The sequence below is a fragment of the Dinoponera quadriceps genome, unplaced genomic scaffold, assembly GCF_001313825.1.
Source record: "Dinoponera quadriceps isolate SergipeBrazil2010 unplaced genomic scaffold, ASM131382v1 scaffold405, whole genome shotgun sequence".
NCBI classification, from domain to species: domain Eukaryota; kingdom Metazoa; phylum Arthropoda; class Insecta; order Hymenoptera; family Formicidae; genus Dinoponera; species Dinoponera quadriceps.
In genome coordinates, this window is record NW_014554754.1 from 1,674,311 (window position 1) to 1,693,906 (window position 19,596).

At 42.1% G+C, this 19,596-nt stretch overlaps 3 protein-coding genes across 7 annotated transcripts in view; 2 read left to right on the plus strand and 1 right to left on the minus strand.

Moving 5' to 3' along the window:
- The first annotated feature begins 377 nt into the window (after positions 1 to 377).
- LOC106741472 (endothelin-converting enzyme 1-like) lies at positions 378 to 6,800 on the plus strand. The gene is made up of 18 exons (XM_014613544.1): positions 378 to 839; positions 1,179 to 1,270; positions 1,605 to 1,766; positions 1,990 to 2,073; positions 2,755 to 2,966; positions 3,090 to 3,278; positions 3,378 to 3,494; positions 3,865 to 4,006; positions 4,436 to 4,553; positions 4,635 to 4,725; positions 4,818 to 4,994; positions 5,087 to 5,187; positions 5,299 to 5,357; positions 5,456 to 5,507; positions 5,589 to 5,656; positions 5,723 to 5,865; positions 6,080 to 6,244; positions 6,416 to 6,800. Exons 1-18 carry the CDS (start codon positions 820 to 822, stop codon positions 6,593 to 6,595), a joined length of 2,172 nt encoding a protein of 723 aa, XP_014469030.1. The 5' UTR covers positions 378 to 819; the 3' UTR covers positions 6,596 to 6,800.
- Positions 6,801 to 7,638: 838 nt separating this feature from the next.
- Positions 7,639 to 13,785, plus strand: LOC106741490 (endothelin-converting enzyme 1-like). 3 transcript variants are annotated; one of them, XM_014613591.1, is made up of 19 exons: positions 7,639 to 7,741; positions 8,284 to 8,437; positions 8,819 to 8,910; positions 9,227 to 9,394; positions 9,631 to 9,714; positions 9,946 to 10,151; positions 10,311 to 10,496; positions 10,590 to 10,706; positions 11,110 to 11,251; positions 11,370 to 11,484; positions 11,565 to 11,655; positions 11,754 to 11,930; positions 12,023 to 12,123; positions 12,231 to 12,289; positions 12,386 to 12,437; positions 12,517 to 12,584; positions 12,648 to 12,790; positions 13,078 to 13,242; positions 13,399 to 13,785. In XM_014613591.1, the coding sequence occupies exons 2-19, from the start codon at positions 8,418 to 8,420 to the stop codon at positions 13,579 to 13,581; spliced, it is 2,169 nt and encodes a 722-aa protein (XP_014469077.1). In that variant the 5' UTR covers positions 7,639 to 7,741; positions 8,284 to 8,417; the 3' UTR covers positions 13,582 to 13,785. The 3 variants fall into 3 exon arrangements, with proteins under 3 accessions (XP_014469077.1, XP_014469078.1, XP_014469079.1); XM_014613592.1 differs by lacking the exon at positions 7,639 to 7,741 and adding an exon at positions 7,846 to 7,929; XM_014613593.1 differs by lacking the exon at positions 7,639 to 7,741 and having other exon boundaries at positions 8,321 to 8,437; positions 13,464 to 13,555.
- A 620-nt stretch (positions 13,786 to 14,405) lies between these two features.
- LOC106741489 (protein split ends) overlaps positions 14,406 to 19,596 on the minus strand; it is a 78,422-nt gene continuing 73,231 nt past the window's right edge. For all 3 annotated transcript variants that reach the window (XM_014613588.1, XM_014613590.1, XM_014613589.1), the window contains 3 exons: positions 19,076 to 19,498; positions 18,691 to 18,991; positions 14,406 to 18,608 (listed from right to left, as the gene is read on the minus strand). In XM_014613588.1, coding sequence (XP_014469074.1) covers positions 15,082 to 18,608; positions 18,691 to 18,991; positions 19,076 to 19,498 — 4,251 coding nt within the window. In that variant the 3' untranslated portion in view covers positions 14,406 to 15,081. The remainder of the gene's footprint in view (positions 18,609 to 18,690; positions 18,992 to 19,075; positions 19,499 to 19,596) is intronic.

Below are 19,596 nucleotides of genomic sequence, written 5' to 3' on the forward strand. Positions count from 1 at the left end.
TGTCGTCCAAACGAAATCTTAAAAGAACTGTCTAGAAATGGTTTCGCCTTTTTACGAAATTGTACGCAGAAAATGGTTTCGAAATATCTATTAAATATGCAATATATATTGTAACTTTCAAAACGGTAATAATAAATTGAAAACGTTTATATAGAAAAAAAGTCTAAATAATTTATCATCGTCTAAAACGTGAAACTGTTATTCTGACCTTATGATTTTCCTAGAAAGTGCTTAATCTGCAGATTGCGGAGAGTGCGAATACGTCACGAGCGAAAACATCAGCAATTAATGGTGTGCACATCATCATTTTATATTCCTGTGTTTTACAGTGTTGATAATACAACTTAATCTTAGATTTATCAAATTAAACTTTGCCCCTCGCTGATGTAACGTCGGTAACGTCTCGTAACCGTATAATAGCCGCCTTAATATCTTATTATGAAGCAACAATATGTTTTGGAAGCTGTTTCAGTACACGTTTAAAAACAGCAATAGATATGGTACATTGCGACACACACATCATTACATCTATTTGACATATAACTGACACTTCTACGTTAACTTTCAGTCTCCCCAATTATGTTGTCATTACATGCTCGCTACTCAAGGTACCATTGCATAACACATTATAGCGTTTAAAGACGAACGCGGAAAATCAACGCTATTCGTAGTTGTCTGTAACTGATAGACCCACTGATCTGGAAGAGGTCGCTGATTTAAAAGTGCTCCAGACCTATCGTGGAAACAGTACGCGTTTGACTTTTGCACAGTGTACTGTATGGATTCTCAGTGTATTTGGACGGACTCTCGGATGCAGACATGACTCTCCTGCCGCTACTGTGAGTATATTCGCATATTCTGCGTCTAGTTTCGTATTTTATACCTCTAGAATTCGTCAAGTGTAATCAATTAAATCAATCGGGAACAAATAAAGCTAGGTACAAAATCGTACTTGTACTGTATAAATGATGGTTAAAAATTTTATCGGCGGAAATTTTTGTATCCATCACCGAGTGAAAACAACTATTGTTTCGAAGCCCATTTCTACTTAATCGACAATACGTCATGCAATTTCACGTAATATACATTCAAAGCATGTCCTTGCTTTTCCATTGCCCTTGCATTTGTTCTACGTCGCTCATTTGGCGCTCACGAATGAGTAATTCTCATTTTTACAGTTTTTGTGTCATAGTCGCAGGAGCGGCTGGCCTTCCTCATCGTAGATCGACCGATTATACCATATGTGAGACCGATGCATGCCGCTTAGTTGGTATGTTATTAAAATGTAAAACGATAAAATGAAATGAAATGTACACGAAATAAAATGTAAAATATTACATTGTATCGCAACATAATACCGATTTTTTCACTTAACCATCTTACGTAATTGTGAATAAAATGAATAAAGAAGATTACATGTGACGTATGTATAGAAAGATGAACGTACAGAGAAACGTCAGAATAAACGTTGCAAAATGCCAGGAAAATCACAACGAATATGTCGAACATCTCGATTCGTCACATAATAAAAATTTTACAAAAGTCTCAGTTATCTCAGAGTTTGGCGTGAATTTATTTAATATTATATTACTTGTTGAATATAGGAGAATCGATTCAAAATAGTATCGACAAATCTGTCGAACCTTGCACTAATTTTTACGGATATGGATGCGGCTTGTGGGCAAAAAATAATCCCGTTCCGTCCGACAATGTACAATGGTCTACGATGCATTTGATAGATTTAAGGACCTCTCGTCGCTTAAAAGGTATGACGTTTTTTCGGCAAGAGAAGAAATTGATAATTAAGCATTATAGAGATACTTTAGAAAAGGATCCATCAACGGCAGAATGATTTTGAAACATATTTCTTTACATCATCAGATATAAGCAGCTTCAATTACATTAAAAACAAGCTGCTCGCCTTTTTAATACTGTTCGATTACTTTATGTAATTATATATTTTAATAATGTTTCATATATTTGTTATAGAGGTTCTTGAAGGAGAAAGCGAATATGACAATTTGGAGCCTATAAAAAAGTTGAAACGATATTACCATTCGTGCATGGACGATGGTACGAGTTTTATGTATCATATCCTTTATTTATAAATAAATTAATTATTACGCGTATATCATTTATTGGTTAGATATCGATAGCAGTTTGATAACCGTTGATTTTGCACAAATATTGCAAATATATTTAGTTTAACACGTTGAATGCCGGCACTAGACTTCCCGTTTACGCCACGCCGGCGCTTAACTTTTTGTTTAGGCTACGCCGCCGCGCCGGTCCTTGCGTACCGAGGACGAACGTTTCATTTAGGCGACATCAGTCCTTGAGGAATTTCAAGTAATAAGTGGAGAATATAATACTCTATAAAAAATTAATGTAATTTATCAAAACAATTTTAACAAAGATGGGGTTTTCCTTTGCAAATATTACAAAAAGTGACAACTTTGTATCACTTTCTGATTCTGTCATCATTTTAAATTTTTTATGGGCAACAAACACTTGTTCAAATATTGTCTACATCTGTTCTGGAGAACGAAACTGTACTGTGTCTTATGTGTGACTGGCAATTAATTAGTCGTCTCGGCCTTTGTTTCTCGTTATCTTTGTTTACCCTTTACTCACGCGTGTGAGTCTCTTCCGTTGCTTGAATGGTGTCGTGTGGCGTAAACGGAAAATGAAACAATATAGGCACTTAACGTGTTAATTATTTGATATTTCCGTTATCTCAATCGTTGATTGCAGACGCTATCGAAAAGCGAGGAATTGAACCTATACAGACACTGGTGGATGCGAATGGTGGATGGCCGATTCAGTTAGGACATCAAGAATCAAACGCTGAAAATTACACCTGGCAGGAAATCGACAATAATTACATCAAAATGTTTTACACCAGCACTTTCATTGAATTCGGTTATATACCTGATCAAGAGGACGCGTCCAAAACTATACTTTCGGTACTTTTTCCACTCACATTCTGCAAAATCAATTCTAATATATCCTACAATAAATAGTACGCTAATGATTATTCGAATTATACAAAAGATTTCTACGTTATGTATGTTTATCTAAAAATATAGATATCACAAGGAATAGGTTCTTATCTTGAGGAGGAACTTGTCAATAGACGCTCATTCTCACTCCATGACGTTACTAAACTGACAAATATACTAAAAGCCTTCAAGAAACACAAAGGAATTGAAACTCCTCCTGAGAAATTTGCCGCAGACTTGGAAGAATTACTTAGCTTTCAGCAAGATGTCAAAAACGTAATTATTCCCTAATAGTACCTTAGACATTAACAGAAAAGATGATAATCTGTAAATTATATATATATATATATATATATATCCTTTTAACTTTAACAGATTAGCAAACATGAAAAGGAAATCCAGAAAGGATTGAAAAAGGTCGAGGATAAAATGACAATTGCAGAATTACAAGAATATTATGATCAGGCTGGAGCGCAACATCCTACCGCGCAGGTAATATCGATGATGACATCGACACTGCATAATTCACCATGCCATGCCAATGCCATTAATTTCATCATTATTTTCATATATTACTTACGTCAAGTTATTCTGAAAGAAAGGCAAACTTCCTGTTAAATATATATCTACTCTTGGAGATATAAGACAATGTGTGCAGGTGTACATGTAAATATCATAATTTATATCATAATTATCATAATATCATAATTAATATATTTTTATAAGTAAACAACTTCAAGCGAGACGGATTATATAAAGTATATTGAGAAGATAATCTCGTATCGAAGATATGCGTCGTTAATTATATAGGAAGTTTTGTCGGTATGTCATTTTATAATACAATTTCGCAATACTTCTTCAGATAAACTGGCTGCACATAATACAAGAGCTCCACAAGCCTGTTAACAAAGTCATTGATGCTTCGTTTTCTGTGCTGGTGGAAAATAAATATCTTTTTCACAAATTGGCACATTTGCTGAATGCTACTCCACAGCACGTGATCGGTAAAATATTAAACGTACACGATAGTGAAGTAACGACAAATACGTAAGAAGGACATGAAATTTCAGACATGTCTCATAGATATATCAAGCTCCCTCGAGCTTTTTGAAGCTTGAGGCTCGAGCTTCAAATTCCTTTGTACTTCTTGAAGCTTCTCGACGCTTCCTTGTGCTTTAAGCTCCCTCGAGCTTCTTGAAGCTTCTCGACGCTTCCCTGTGTTTGATTGATTGAGCAGTATGCCGGGTTACCGTTGCCAAAAGCACTATGAAAAAGTGAAAGCGCACCGCGCGGGCCAGTTGTGCGCGCGCGCTCGCACTCCCATCTGCTTTTGTAGCAGCAGCTCTGCATACTTATCACTATATTGACGCAACATCTTTTACATGAAAAAGAGAATATATTGACGTAAAGTTTAATATTAAATTCATTTTCAGTCAGTTACGTTCAATGGAATTTAATAAGTCAATTTCTGCCGTTATTGAATAAAGAAATGAGAGACATTGAGTTTGAATCAGACTATATGGGACTTAATGTGACCGAGCAAAATCCCCGGTAGATCGTAAATATTTAACGAAACGTATTCTCTAATGCTATTAGAGACACCCGAATATATATATTTTTCTCATTTTTTAGGTGGAAAACATGCATCGCAGATATACCGTTGCAAGACGCTTTGTCCTTCTTATTTATAAAAAAATTTCACTCGCCAACCACAATACAAGCTGTATGTTCTAGCAATTTTTCCTTCAAATGCATTTAAAAGACGATGTCGAGGGAGCAGGGATTTTTAAATAATTTCACATTAATCTGTTTAAGGTGACGGATATGTTAGACGATCTAAAAGTAGAGATGAAGGAGCGTATATTGCATTCAGAATGGACGAATGACAATGCGAAGAACTTTATGATAGATAAAATAGACAATATCATGTCATTGATTGGTTATCCCAGCTGGTACAACAATGAAACTGCTCTCATCGAGCGTTACGAAGGAGTAAGGAATTTATAAGATACAACAAATTAATTTTCTACTTGCCATTTTCTACGCCGACCAATTGGAGATGATGTAAATTTTTGACGTTTTAGTTGGAGGTTGGGGAAAATTATTTCAATAATAAGGTCGCGAGCATAATATTCGAGAGCCTCAGAATACTTATGCAATCTATGAAACCTGTAGATAGATCTATGTAAGAATAACTCGATCGCAGTGTAGAAATTATTTATTTTCAATTAATGAAATTACATGCCCAATACTTCCTCCGTTATCTAATATTGCTTACCACGTAACACAATTGCAGGTGGCTTGTTTCGCCTATAACTCTCAATGCATTTTATCTTGGGCCGATGAACTTAATAGGTATGCTTTCATGTGATCGCGTATACATTAGTCATAGTTTCACGGCGGCAATGTAACAATTAATTTACAGTTAATTAATTCACCACAACCGTTTCCAGTTATACCTGCTGCTGAGGTCCAGGATCCGTTTTTCACTCCTGGTATGCCACTGTATGTGTATAGTATATAAAAAATGTTATTAAATTTTGAAATGTAAAACATAAATTTTAGTTTACATATGACTTTTTTTAGTGCGGTTAACTACGGTGCGATAGGTATGATTGTTGGACACGAACTCGCGCACAGTTTCGATACTACCGGTGAGTCTCGATGAATCTTTACTGCCTTGAGTAAATATATTTCACACATCTAACCAAAATTTGCAGGAATCGAATACGATAAGGTCGGTAATAAGATTACAAGTGATGCAGAGACCAGTGAGGCTTTTGAAGAAAGGGTGAAGTGTTTCATAGATCAGTATGGTAATTTCACGCTGGTTGCCGCAGGCAACAATGGAAAACCTCTGAAAGTGTGTATTCGTGCTTGTGCAAATTTTCTAAATGTGCCTAGTAACGTAGATTCTTTACGCTCTTTTTGAAATCATTATTGACAAATGCGAGTATACAATCATATGTTCATATTCAATATATCTTCCAGCCATTGTTCTTCCAAATTCAATTGCGGCGTGCTAAGTTTAACGAAGGAGAAGCTCGCTTTTGAATAAACTTTTATATTATTTTTAGTTGAACGGGCTGTTTACCAAGGACGAAAATGTCGCTGACAATATTGGTCTGGAAGTTGCGTTCACGGCATTCCAAAAGCGCAAATTACTGGCTGGACTGCAACCGAAATTGCCCGGGTTGACAGATGTCAGCGATGAACAACTGTTCTTTTTATCCTTCGCAAACGTAAGTTGAATAATTTATAAATATATTAGTATGTGAGGAAATTCGGATGTGTACAAGCTCGTTAAATTAATATACGATAATTTTGCGTCCGTATTATATGTCATCGCTTACGTAAAAAATTTAAAGCTATTTTACATTATAACTTACATGGATACGAATTATATTTGAAAGACCTGGTGTATGGCAACAACAGAAGTGTTGGAGGCAGCCTTGGCTAATATTGATGAGCATAGCCCTAACAAATATCGTGTCCTCGGTACTGTGGCTAATATGGCAACCTTCTCTGATACTTTCAACTGTCCAGTCCATAGTCTACTTAATCCAGATTCGAAATGCACTTTGTGGAAGTAATTTGGAACGCTGGAATGACTTTTAACAAGATGAGTTACATAAGGCGGACACGTGTTCCTTCTCCATCGGAATAGTGTTATGTAACAAAGATGCGCTTTTAGTGTTGCAAACTGCACAAAACAATTGACAAAATGTCGGCAATGTAATTCTGTGAGAATTGTTTGTTAATGTTGCTAATGTTAAAAATAAAGTTTTTAAAATGAGATATTTGTTGGACATTTCATCTATTTATACATTTATTTAATATTGAAAATATAGTGTAGGACAACGTATTTAAATATATAACGCGTAATTTTTGTCAATATTAATGCTAATCAAATATATTCGAAAAATAAGGACTCCCATAGCCCTAGCAAATTTCGAGTAATCGGCGCTGTGTCTAACATGGTACCTTTCTCCGATGCTTTCAACTGCGATCAGTGTTCAGCCGATAGCCAACCGAATCGAGATTCGAAATGCACTCTGTGGAAATAGCCTGGAATGTAGAAGAGACCCTTCTATCCGTTCAGAAGAATAATACGTTTTATGACAGAAAAGATGCGCTTTTAATATTACAATTTTAATACTACAACTCGGCAGAATAACTAAGAAAATATGTATATAATTTCGTAAAAATGTTTTATCAATGTTGTTAAAAGTAAAAACGAAGTTTTATTTTTCTAATTATATAATAACCGTGACACAATTAATTATGATTAAAAATTAATTATAATTAAGAATGAAGATGTATTCGCAAGTTGAATGACAAAATCCGTCACTTACATCGTTATACTCTTATAACCATGAATCTGAAACTGTTATTCTGACCTTATGATATTCATAGGAAATTCTTAAGCTGCAAACTTGTGAAAAGGAAGAATATACATCATCAGCAATTGATATAGCGAAGATCAATATTTTTTATTTCCACGATACTATATAGTCCGAATAATGCAGTTTGATCTGAAACTTATCAGTTTAAACTTTGTTCTTTACTAATGGCAGCGACGTCTCCTGCGTTGCGTCAGTCTTCTTTGAAACAATATGTTTTGAAAGTGTAATTCTCCGAATAGATGTTTAGACGAATTAATAAATATACGCAATTCTACAGTGCTATTTTCGTATCGTATGTATCTGAGTTGTGAAGAAGACTATATTAATATGCTGGTAATAATTTCTTTGTGGGTGCAGATGCTTCGGAGATTTCTAGATCACTTTCATTTTTATTAAACGGCATTCCATACTTTTTTTTTATCTTTAATACAATAGTGGATATTCAAATGACTTCAACGACATATAGTACAAGGGCAATCAGGATTAAAAAGAAGAGTAAAACAATGATTCTTACGTGAAAGGTGCTCCTAATTATATCCGTTTTCATTGATGCAACATTGCAATTGCATTCTTGAAATACGTATACTTCTTATCACCTCCGGACTGATTGCAGCACATGCTGCGATAATTTGTTGCTTCATGCTTTCTGGTGCGGTCGGCTTTTCTTGATACTATACAACCTTCGTAATTAAAATATTTTCACATATCTAAAAATGGCAAAAATATTCCAGGGTAACAAAGTTATCGCCCCATTCTGTATATCGTTTTTACAGTCTCGTTATTTAAGATATTCATTATATAGTATGTCATAACATGCATAAAATGTCATAACGTTAGGAGGCATGTGTAGAAAATCAATATTGTTATTCGCGTAGTTTTTCGCAACTGATCGACTCTCTGGTGAAGGTGGCTCGCTCTAGCCGATCTAGGAATGATCCAGAGATCATGGAAATAGTACACATTCTATTTTTGTACAGTGTATTATTCCGACGGATTCTCGGGTGCGGACATGACTTTCTTGCCGTTACTGTGAGTCGTCCTCCGTGTCTTGTCTTGTGTTTTATATTTCCGACATTTCTAAGATGAAAGCTTAATATTTATAATGTGTAACGAAACAAACGAATGACCAGCAGATAACAAATTAAACCGTGAACAAAGTGATTCTACATACTGAATAAATGATACTTGAAAATTTTATATATAGACTCTTTGACGTTCGTTGTCACGTGAGAAAAACTGCTGCCTCAAGATTTCCTCGTGATTTTCAACTTCATATTTTACGTATTCAAATGAGCCCGATTGCTATATATTGAGAATTTATGCGATCTCACGCGATACGTATTTAAAATATATCCTTGCATTTTTTACGTCGTTCATTATGCGACGCAATTAATTATTTTATTTTTACAGTTTCTGTGTAATAATCGCGGGAGCAGTTGGGCTTCCTAGGCGTAGATCGACTGAGTATACTGTGTGTGAGAGCGAAGTATGTCGCAAAGTGGGTATGTTAATAAAATGTAAAATATTGTATGCGCTAAGACGCAGCATCGACTTTTTCACTTAATCGTTTTAAGTGAATGCATATAAAATTATTCATAAAATATTAAGGAAGAAAAAAATGAATCGATTACTTTGTATGTAATAGTATATAGAGAAAGGCAGATACTAGATACAGAAACTATAAAAACGTATGTTACGAAATGCAGTGAAAATTACGGGTCGGAACAATAATCCCAATGCGTTTCGTAACAATAATAATTCTGCAAATATTTATCGAACTTGTGTATTTAATGTAATATAATTACTTCTTGAACGTAGGAGAATCAATACGTCGTGATATGAACGATTCTTACGAGCCTTGTACTAATTTCTACGAATACGGATGCGGCTTGCGATTAGAAAATAATCGTACACAGTCCAATGATGTGGAATGGTCCGAGAAGCATATATTAGATTTGAAGTCGAGGATTTCGCATCGTTTAAAAGGTATGGAATTCTCTCGAGAGCGCAGGAATGCGTGATCAAGCGTTAACGAATTGCACGAATTTCTTCAAAAAGAATCTAACAACCTCTGAATTATTCTGACAGATATGTTTTTTTTTTATATCGCGCTAATATTATTAATTCGTTGAAAGTTAAATTTATTAAATTTTTCATACATTTATACATTATGTTTTCTGTGTTCTTTTTTTTTATATTTTAATGCTGCGTATATTTTTCAGAGATTCTAGAAGAACAGAGTGAATATGATGACCTGCCGCCTATAAAAATGATGAAACAATACTACCGTTCGTGCATCGACGAAGGCACGGAATTTATCCTTTTATATATCAATAATCTTTTATACGATCAACAAATACATCAAATACACAATTGATAGATACTTAGTATAATGTAACGATACTATTATACATATATACACGTATTCTAATCGTTTAATACAGTTTACTAGCGGTTTAATATGGCAGTTAGTTTTGTGCAAATCTTAAAAATATGCTAATAATTTTTAACATCTTCTTTTACTGATTATATTGCAGACGCTATAGAAAAGCATGGGCTTGAACCTATACAAAAATTACTAGACGCGAAAGGTGGGTGGCCAATTCAATTGGGAAATCACGAGGCGAGCAATTACACTTGGCAAGAAGTCGACGATTATTATTTGCAAATGTTTCTCGCCAGCAGTTTTATCGCCATAAGATACACACCTCAGAAGGAAAACGCGACTAATCTTATACTTACGGTATCTTTTCGTTTGCATTTTTTATGCGATCGCTTCTAATATACAATACGTGGTTCCATATCGATTAATATAATTAAAAATAGATTTTTGCACACAATTTTACATTAATTCTTATAAATATTATCTTTTATAGTCAAGCTTATATGTATGTAATTATAGGTGAAGGTTGGAACAACATATTTTCTCATGAAAACAATTGGCAAGAAAAGATTTGTGTACTGGGAAACCGACAGACTGGTTAACGTATTGAGGGCTTTTAAGAGACATATTGGAACAGATGTTCCAATTGAGAATTACATTGCAGATATAAGCGATATAATTAAATTCTCGAGGAACTTCAGAAACGTAATTATTCTCAAAATCTTCCCCGGTAATGCGTGAAAGTGTTAAAACAGATAAGGTAGATTATTTTCAAAAGATGCACGTACATTTGAACAGATTAGTCAATATGAAATGAATGCCAAGAAAGTAAACGAACAGGACTATGATATAATGACGATTGCAGAATTACAAGGATATTATGATCTCGCGGGAACACAACAGCCTACAGCACAGGTAATGCAAATCATAAAGGATAAATCATAAAATTGACGGCTAGCGGAGCTGAATGCTTCGCCTTTGCCTCGCCGAATCCTAGCCTTTTCCTATCGTCGGCGTGCTCCACTTCTTCCTCGTCACGCCCGATGAAGCATCAATATTCGAAAACAAAAATAATCGTAATGCTAAAAATCTTCAAGCTACGATTCGGTCGATTTCTGGAGATCCGCGACCAATTTTTCCTTTTTTTGTTCCTATCCGTGATAACGTGATTCGGTATTTTATGACGCGCTAAGAAGCGGCAGTAGCGCCGCAACGTCACGTTATATAAAGTAACTAGTAATTATTTATAACGATTATCAATATTTCATAATTATCATGTTTCATAATTCTACAATACGATGCCGCGATATTTCTTCAGGTAAATTTGCTGCAAAAGATACAACTGTTATTTAAATCTTCGAATATAACCGTTGACGTGTCGACACCTGTGCTAGTGCAAAATAAACATCTTCTTCACCAACTGGCGCATTTATTGGGTGCTACCCCGCCACATGTAATCGGTAATATCAAGCATACAGCCCGTATCTAAATGAAACATGAAATCTTCAAACGTATAGATATGTACATAAAGAAGGAAATACATTAACATGGAGCGTAACGTTTAATTCTTTTATGCAGTCAATTATATTCACTGGAATGTAGTGAATCAATTTCTGCCGTATCTGACGAAGGAAATGAGAGACATTAATTTTGAAACGACTTACATGGAATATATTACCAAGCAAAAGCCACGGTAAGTCGTGAATGTTTAACGAAACGTCATTTCTGATTCTAAAGAGCCGCCTGAATAAATATTTCTTTTTTATCTTATAGGTGGGAAATATGCGTTGAAGACACAGGGTTGGAAGAAGCTCTCTCTTTTCTGTTTATCAAGAAATACAATATGGAAAATATGATAACAGGTGTAAGTCCTCAAAATTCTCTTTCTGTGAACAAGTGCATTAGGAAAAAACTTAAAAAAGGGAAAAGATTTCCGAACGATTTGGCGTTAATTTGTTTAAGGTGACAGAAATGTTGGACAATATTAAAACAGAAATGAAGCGGCATATATTGAACTCCACGTGGACGAGCGCCAGTGCGAAGCACTTTATGATAGACAAAATAGACAACGTCATATCACTGATCGGTTATTCTAATTGGTACAATAATCAAACAGCACTCATTGAATATTACGAAGGGGTAGGGATTTATCTGTAAAACGTGATAAATTAATTTGAAGCGCACTGATGCAATATTGTTAAGTAAAGATCAATCATCTTTTTGATTTCTAGTTGGAAGTTGGGGAAAGTTACTTCAAAAACAAAGTCGCCACAACAGTGTTTAAAACGAAAAGAATATTGAAGGATTATCTGAAACCAATGAATAGAACCAAGTAAGGACAATCCGATCATTTTATGATATAATTATTTAATAAATAACCAATTAAATTATTCTTCTCTTTCGCCATTCATCGTTGTCGATCATATAATACTATTACAGGTGGATCTTTGCTCCCATAACTTTCAATGCAGCTTATGCTCACCAGATGAACTCAATGAGTATTAATTTTTTTAGTTTTTCTTTTTGTAATAATTATGGCGTGTTAGGACGTAATGTTAAATTGTAACTAACACATTTATCTTAATTGTTTCTAGTTATACCAGCTGCTGTAGTTCAGGATCCGTATTTTGCTCCCGACATACCGCTGTGAGTGCACAAAATTTTAAGTGTTATAATATTTAATATTCAAGAGGTAGAAATTTTAACTCATAAGCTGACTTTCCAGTGCGATTAACTACGGTGCGATAGGTATGATTATTGGACACGAACTCGCGCACAGTGTCGATAGTACCGGTGAGTTTCGAAAAAACTTAATTCCTCAGGCTTTGATTTCTTATGTCTGAATGAAATGTACAGGAATGAAATACAACAAATTTGGCAATGAGATTACGATGGATGTGGAAACTGCCCAGGCTTACAAGGAACGAATGAAATGTTTCATAGATCAGTATAATAATTACACGCTGACTGCGGCGAACGAATATAGAGCAGCCATACAAGTACGTAGTCACGTGGATTTATTAAATTTATGATTTATTTATTTATGTATTATTTATTTATTTATTTATTTATTATTTATGTTATTTCTGATTCTTTCTTTTGTTTGTGTTTCTTAATTTATGTACACTTTCTTCTGTTTTCAAAGCGAAAACAAATGATAAGCAAGAGAACGAGCACAGATTTCTCATCCAATATGTATCTTTTGATTCTGTCAGATTATACGTCAGCGCATGAAAAATTAAAAAAAAAGAAGGTTACGTTAAATAAACTCTTCTCTTATCTTTAGTTGGACGGGGTATTCACAAGGAACGAAAATATTGCTGACAACATTGGCCTGGAAATTGCATTCGCAGCATTCCAGAGACACAAATTAACGGCTGGCTCACAGCCGAGATTAACAGGCTTAACAGATATCAACGACGAGCAACTGTTTTTTTTATCTTTCGCAAACGTAAGTCCAATAATTTACTAATATATTGATATATAAAACAAGTTTGAATGAATAAGTATCATCTTTAGATGTATCATCGTATTGGAGAGAATTTGGTGTGTAAACGGTATAATATTTTATTTTACGACTTATATGGGCGAATTGTATTTTTTCAAGTCTTGGTGCACGGCGAAAAAGGAACGAAAGTACAAGTCACTCAATTTTAATGTGAATGTCCACAGTCCTAAGGAGTTTCGAGTACTCGGTACTCTGAGTAATATGGAATCCTTCTCTGATGCATTCAACTGTCCAGCTGACAGTCCGATGAATCGCGACACGAAGTGCACTATATGGAATTAGTCCGGAATGTTAAAGAAATTATCAAATTAACTGGCCGAGGACGAATGAAACTGCACCCGATGTTTTCATTAAAATAATTCACGCCGTGCAATTGGTGGGGCATGTTTCTGACACGACCATCTTGTCGGAATAAATAAGAAAATATCAGATACGTTATATTGTAAGGATCATTTTTTTTATTAATGTCACAAAAGGGCAAAATAAAGTATTTCTTAAAACAAAATACTCAATACAAAAGGTATAAAATTGGACGTTTTTACATCGACCTAACACTTAGGAGATAATACGATGTAACATATTACAAGTAAGTACATGTACGATGATGATAACTTCGAGAGGACAGTTAACGTAAAATAAACTCCACGCGTACTCAGAGATCAAGTGTCACGTACTCTTTACTTAGGCTTCCATTCGCAACGTGTGTGATATACTTTTCTACCGTAACAATAAATTCTACGTAGCATGGCTAATATCACAATTCCGGCGTTTCGTTTCTGCAACAAAAAGTACGACGTGTACGGAGGGGCGGGGGGGGGAGGGGGAGTACGCGAGTGGACGAAAGGGGAGACACAAGTGTGCGGCGTGTTAAACTATGACTTACTAGGGATCAATCGTTTTTACAGATCTGAAAGGGACTCGCGATGAGATTTATGTACAAATGAAAGTAGATACACGATGAGATGCGGGGAGCACGTCGGCGTGCAAAATCCGCTGGTTTCGTATGAGATATAAAAACTCCCGGGCCCGAATGTGTACGGTGCTACGCTAGGACCTACGCAAATAGGAGTCTAATTCGCCGAACACGTCGAAGTACGTCTAATGCAATGTAAAAAGTACGGGCTTATCTACACACAACTTAACATAAGTTATAGAAAATAATACTATACCGATAGTATTATACGAGCGGGTGTGTCCGGTAGTTGCACGATGAGGGCCTTCGAACGGGGATGCTGCCTGATATATTTGTACAAAGTAAGACGAAAGAACGTTAAGTCCGGACGCTTCCGTCGAATGTCGTCCGAGAAACTAACGAAACACTGACCAAACAGCGCGAGTTTCTGAAAAGCGTCTTAAAGACGCCTGAAAGATATCGGAGAAAACATGAGAGACATCCTTTGAATGTCATCGAGACATCTTTCCGAAATCTCCGCAGTCCATATCGGTCTTAGGTAGTCTAAGACTTTTTTACCGACTCCAAGAGTTCCACGGGCTGCGTGCGAGGCCGGTTTCTGGCATGCGGGAAACGAACGTTGTGGTTTGCAACAAAACTTCTCAGTATCGGATTCTCACTCGTCGGTGTTACGTTCCGGAGCGTGCGACGCTTTTAGAAACGCGACTAAGAAACGTGAACGAGGCTCGGGCTTTCGACGGGTGCGACCTTGGCAGGGTAACGAGTTAACTCGCCGAGGGAAGAAGACTCCTCCTCCTCCGCTGGTTCGTGGAAGAAGGCCGAAGCGTTCGGCGAGGCCGGCGAGCCGTCCGACGAGAGGAGAGACCGGTTCAGGTCGCCTTGTTGCCCGCCCGGAAGCGGGACATGTAAAAGTCGCAGTCGGTGCAGTAGAGCGTCGGCTCGAGCACGTTCCTCTTCCGGCAGAGGTTGCACGGGGTTACGCAGGCCCTGACGCCAGCCGTGACGCTCGCCGGCGTCTGCAAGGGAGGCTGCGCCGGCTGCGTCATCATCGGGACCACCTTCGCGCTGGACATCGCGAAGTGCTTGGGAAGCGGGGGGTGCTGGTAGGCGGGGTACTTCGCGTTCGACTGTATCTGACCGTTTTGCACGGTCTTGGAGTAATTTTGCCCGGACGTGACGAGGACGTTCGACTGGTCCGCCTTCTGCGGTGGCCGCTGATACCCGTCGAGTCTCTGTTGATAGTTCTGCGTGTTTTGCTGGTAAGACGCGGCCGGGGGGTTGGGCGGGGGCTGATACTGCGGTAAGGGCTGGCCGATTCTGCTCTGCGGGAGGACGGCTTGGTAGGGGTGGCCCTGATAGGAACTTTGCGAGTATTGACTCTGATACGGGCTGGGCGACTGGTTGGGGGGATAGGAGAACTGCTGCTGCTGCTGCACGGTTATCGGGCTGGCGTTGTGCGTCGGGATCCTCTGCCCGAGGGCGTTCGGCTGGGCCTGCTTGTTTATCTGATTGTGCTGCTGCTCCAGCTGATAATACGAGCCGATCGGGTAGCCGTTCTTCTGCGGCAGCACCTTCGCCTGCTGGATGCCGCCGTTCTGGATGTACTGGCCGTGCATCTGCGCGGGGTAAGGACTCGCCGGTTTCTGCGCTTGCGACAAGGGGATGGCCTGGTTTCGCGGGTGGGACGTCTGCGTCTGCGGGTACACCGGCTGGCCGAACTGCGAGTAGCCGTTCTGGTTGTTGTACCTGATCTGCTGGGGCGAGTACGAGGGCTTCGGGGCGTTCACCGGCGTGCCGGAGTACGTCTCCCTGACGACGTCTTTGCCCTCGTAGGGCTTCTTCTCCATCAACGAGCCGACCGAGTCGCTCGAGTTCTGCCGGCCGAACGCGGGCTTCACGGCGTCCGGAACGGCGATCGGATTGACGCTTCTGAGCTGGTCCTGGAAGGGCGTCGCCGGGACGCTGTCGGCTTCGCTCTTCAAGGGAAGAGTCTGTTGCTGGAACTTCGTCGCGGTGTTCTCGCGATTCATCTCCGCCTCTTGGAGGCTCCGGATCTCCCGCAGCACCTGGGCGGTCTCCGGCTTGTTCATCGCGGAGCGCAGGACCCTCTCCAGGATGGGGTTGGGTATGTACGAGTCCTTCTCGTCGTCCTCCGCCGTGGCGACGAGCACCACCTGGTCGCAGAAGGAGACGCTCTTCTTCTTACCTATCCGGCGCTTCACCTTCCTCGGGGCGATGTCCTCCTCGCTCGGCAGGATCGTCGTGTTCTGAATGGTGTTCTGCATCGCCACCTCGCTGATGTCGTCCTCCGGGTAATCGACCGGCAGGCCGTTCTCGTGCGGCAGCGTCAGCGACATCGACAGTATCGCCGCGTTCAAGCCGCTCGGCTGAACGCCGGAACTGCTGTTCGCGACGAAGGTGTTCGGCTCCGGGTTCGACTGGGGGAGCTCCGTCTTCGACGGCTGGCTCTCGGACGACGACTTCGCCTCCTCCGCCGACGACGACGACTCCGGCGGGACATCCGGCAGCATCGGAGACGCACAGTTCTGCTTCAGCTGAACCTTCACGTCCGCCTCCAACTTCGGGCCCGGTTGCAGTTTGATCTGCTCGAACCTGGCGGCCATGTCCTTCACCGAGGAGACGACCCGTGGGCAGTCCGTGACGTCGCGACCCTGCTCGTATCCCTGACTCAAGTTGTTCATCATCAGGTCGCTGGTCCTCCGGGCGATGGTCGGCCCTTGAATCGCCGGGGTCCTCGCCTTCGGTACGTCCTGATCCAAGGATCCCTGCCTCTTCATCTTCCTCTCCGCCTGCTTCGCTTGCAGCTCCCTCAGCCACGTCTCGCTGGACGACTTCTCCTCCTCCTCCTGCTCCTCCGGCCGTTTTTCGTCGCTCTGCTCACCGGCCAGGATCTGCTCCCTCTTGCTCTGCAGCTGGGCCAGCAGGCCGGTGATCTGCTGCGCCTCGAACTGCTGCGGGCGTTGCTGAACGTGATGGGACGCCTCCGGGAGATGAGTCGGCTCGTCGATCGGCGGCGGCGGCGGCGGGAAGTCCTCGCTGGCCTGCCTCGAGTGCGACACCGAGTGGATCGACGGATACGGCGGGGGTGGGAAGTCCTCGCTCGGTTGCCTCGAGTGCGAGACGTTTTCAGGGTAGGGCGGTAGGGGATCAAGCTGCGGCTTCGCCGGGCTCTGCTCGCTGTGCACGTCGGCGCGGGTGACGACGAACGTCGGCTCGTAGAGTATGCCGTTCGCGTACTGCACCACGTCGTCCTGAATCCTGGGCTTGTTGCTGTAGCTCGTCCCGGCGCTCTGCTCGTTGTAGGACGGTAGGAACGGCAGCGAGTGCGACTCCGACGAGTAATCGTAGTTCCTGCCGGCCCCGCCGTTAGGGCCGTTGCTGTTCACGTGGCCCCAATAGGCGCCGTTCGGATCCTGATTCGATCCCGCGCACTGACCGTCGGCCAGCAAAGGGTACGCGTCGGACTGCTGCTCGCTGTGCACTTCGCCCGAACACTTAGACTTGCTAAGCTGAGAAGTGGTCCTCAGCGGAGGCGGCGGCGGCACCTTCGCCACGTGCAACACCTTGCCGGCGCTGCCGTGGAAGCTCTTCCTCATCAGACGGCTCCGCTCGAGGTTCGGGTTCCCGGTGTTCCCGGGGCCGGCGTTCCCGGCGAACTCCAGGTGTCCCTCCGAGAGGTAGCCGCTCAGCGACTGGCTGACGTCACTGACGCCCTTCAGCCCGACGCTGGAATCGTCCACCGACTGCTTCGGCAAGGTGTTCGAGGCTCCCTCCGCGTTCTCGCTCGCCTGGCCGTCCTGCCCTTCGCGCAAGTCCGGCATGCTCCTGTTCTTCCTCTTGATCAGGCCACCCATCAGCAACTTCCTGCGTATCTTGTGCTGCTTCTTGCCCTGCTTCTGCTCGGCGTTGCCCGGCTGGCTGCTCCTCACGGCAACCTCGGCGCTCTCCTTCGGCTTCTCCAGCTTCGCGCCCTTCGGCGACGGCGAGGCACGGGACGGCGCAATCGAGAAGTCCTTCGAGACGTTCTTGTTCCTCTCCTCGCTCCTCGCGCGCTTCTTGTCCTTCTTGTCGTCCTCGCAGCGCTTCGCCCGGCTGAAGAGACCCGTCCGCTGCGTCGGCCGGTCGTACAGCATGTATTCCTCGTCCTCGATCACGTTCACCGCCGTCGCCTTGCTGCGCAGAGTCTTCTTCTTCGGCAGAGTCGCGTAGATCTCGATGCTCTTCGTGGCGGGCTTGTCCGCCACCGTCGTCGCCGCGTTCACCAGCAGCTCCCGGCTGTTCTGCCGGGAGTGGTTGCCCTTGTCTCGCGAACTCTGCCGCGAATGCTGGCCCGACTTGCTGTTCTCTCGGGAGTGTCTGCCCTCCGGTGCTCCTTCTGGAAGAAAGAACGTACATAAATATGTGAAAAGCGGCATATTTCTGATTTTCCTCACCGACAATCGACGTTGACCCCTCACCTTCCTTGTCGCCGTTGACGGTCGCCTGTTCCTGAAGCATCCTCCGGTGCAGGCTCCTCGTTCGCATCACGCAGGTGTTGTGCTTCATCCTCGCTATCGTGATCGTGTGGGGGTTGTTGTACGGCGCGTCCATCGCCGCCCGGGCCTTGCTGCTGGCCGCGCTGCAGAGCGCCACGGCGGTACTGAGGTCGCCGGCGTCCTCGGCGGCGCGGGATTTGTCCAGCAGCGCGTCCGTCTCCTTGCACAGTCGTTCGCAGTCGTCGCCGGAAGACGGCTGGTAGCCCTCTGGTATTTGAGCGAGCTGCAACGGGGACAGAGAAGTCGCGTGAATACCCGTCGTCCGCTAAATGCCAAGTGAAAGTTCGCTCCGGCTGCCTTCCTTTACCTGCAAGTTGTGCTTCAGACCCTGCTGGAGCGGAAGACTGTCCGTGGAGGACAAGGAATACGAGTCGTAGCCGGCGTCGTAGTGGCCGCTGCTGCTGCTCGAAAGTTCCCCGGACTTGCTGGTGGGGCTCTTAGGCACGCCCGAGTTCCTCTGCATTTTGTTCACGATGTAAAGGTACGGGTGGTCCATGGTAGTCGACGAGCTCGAGGAGGCGCTGTTCCGGTCGCCCGACCAGTTGCCGGAGTCCCGTCTTCGGGGCACGTTCATGTGCTCGGGGATGCTGATGCCGTCCTGTGGCGCCGAACCCGCGCTCAAGCTGCGCGTCAGCTGCATCTGCTGCTTCTTCTGCTGCTGCATCACGCTCTCCACGGCCCGGCGGCTGATATATTTCGACTCCACTTCACCGTCGACCACGTCCGCGCCCTGGGCAAAATGAAGTCAAAGTCGAGAGCTGTCGTGATCTCCGGGCAGCCTGATTAAAGGAAGCATCGATTCACGAGGAACCATCGCCCCCCCCCCCC

What these genes read in the sequence shown, in the direction of transcription:
- LOC106741472 (XM_014613544.1), top strand. Translation starts at nt 820, where the DNA reads ATGACTCTCCTGCCGCTACT. An exon ending in CGATGCATGCCGCTTAGTTG is followed by an intron (nt 1,271 to 1,604) that starts GTATGTTATTAA and finishes TGTTGAATATAG; the next exon opens with GAGAATCGATTCAAAATAGT. An exon ending in GCACAGTTTCGATACTACCG is followed by an intron (nt 5,657 to 5,722) that starts GTGAGTCTCGAT and finishes CAAAATTTGCAG; the next exon opens with GAATCGAATACGATAAGGTC.
- LOC106741490 (XM_014613591.1), top strand. Translation starts at nt 8,418, where the DNA reads ATGACTTTCTTGCCGTTACT. An exon ending in ATGACTTTCTTGCCGTTACT is followed by an intron (nt 8,438 to 8,818) that starts GTGAGTCGTCCT and finishes TTATTTTTACAG; the next exon opens with TTTCTGTGTAATAATCGCGG. An exon ending in TGGAAAATATGATAACAGGT is followed by an intron (nt 11,656 to 11,753) that starts GTAAGTCCTCAA and finishes AATTTGTTTAAG; the next exon opens with GTGACAGAAATGTTGGACAA.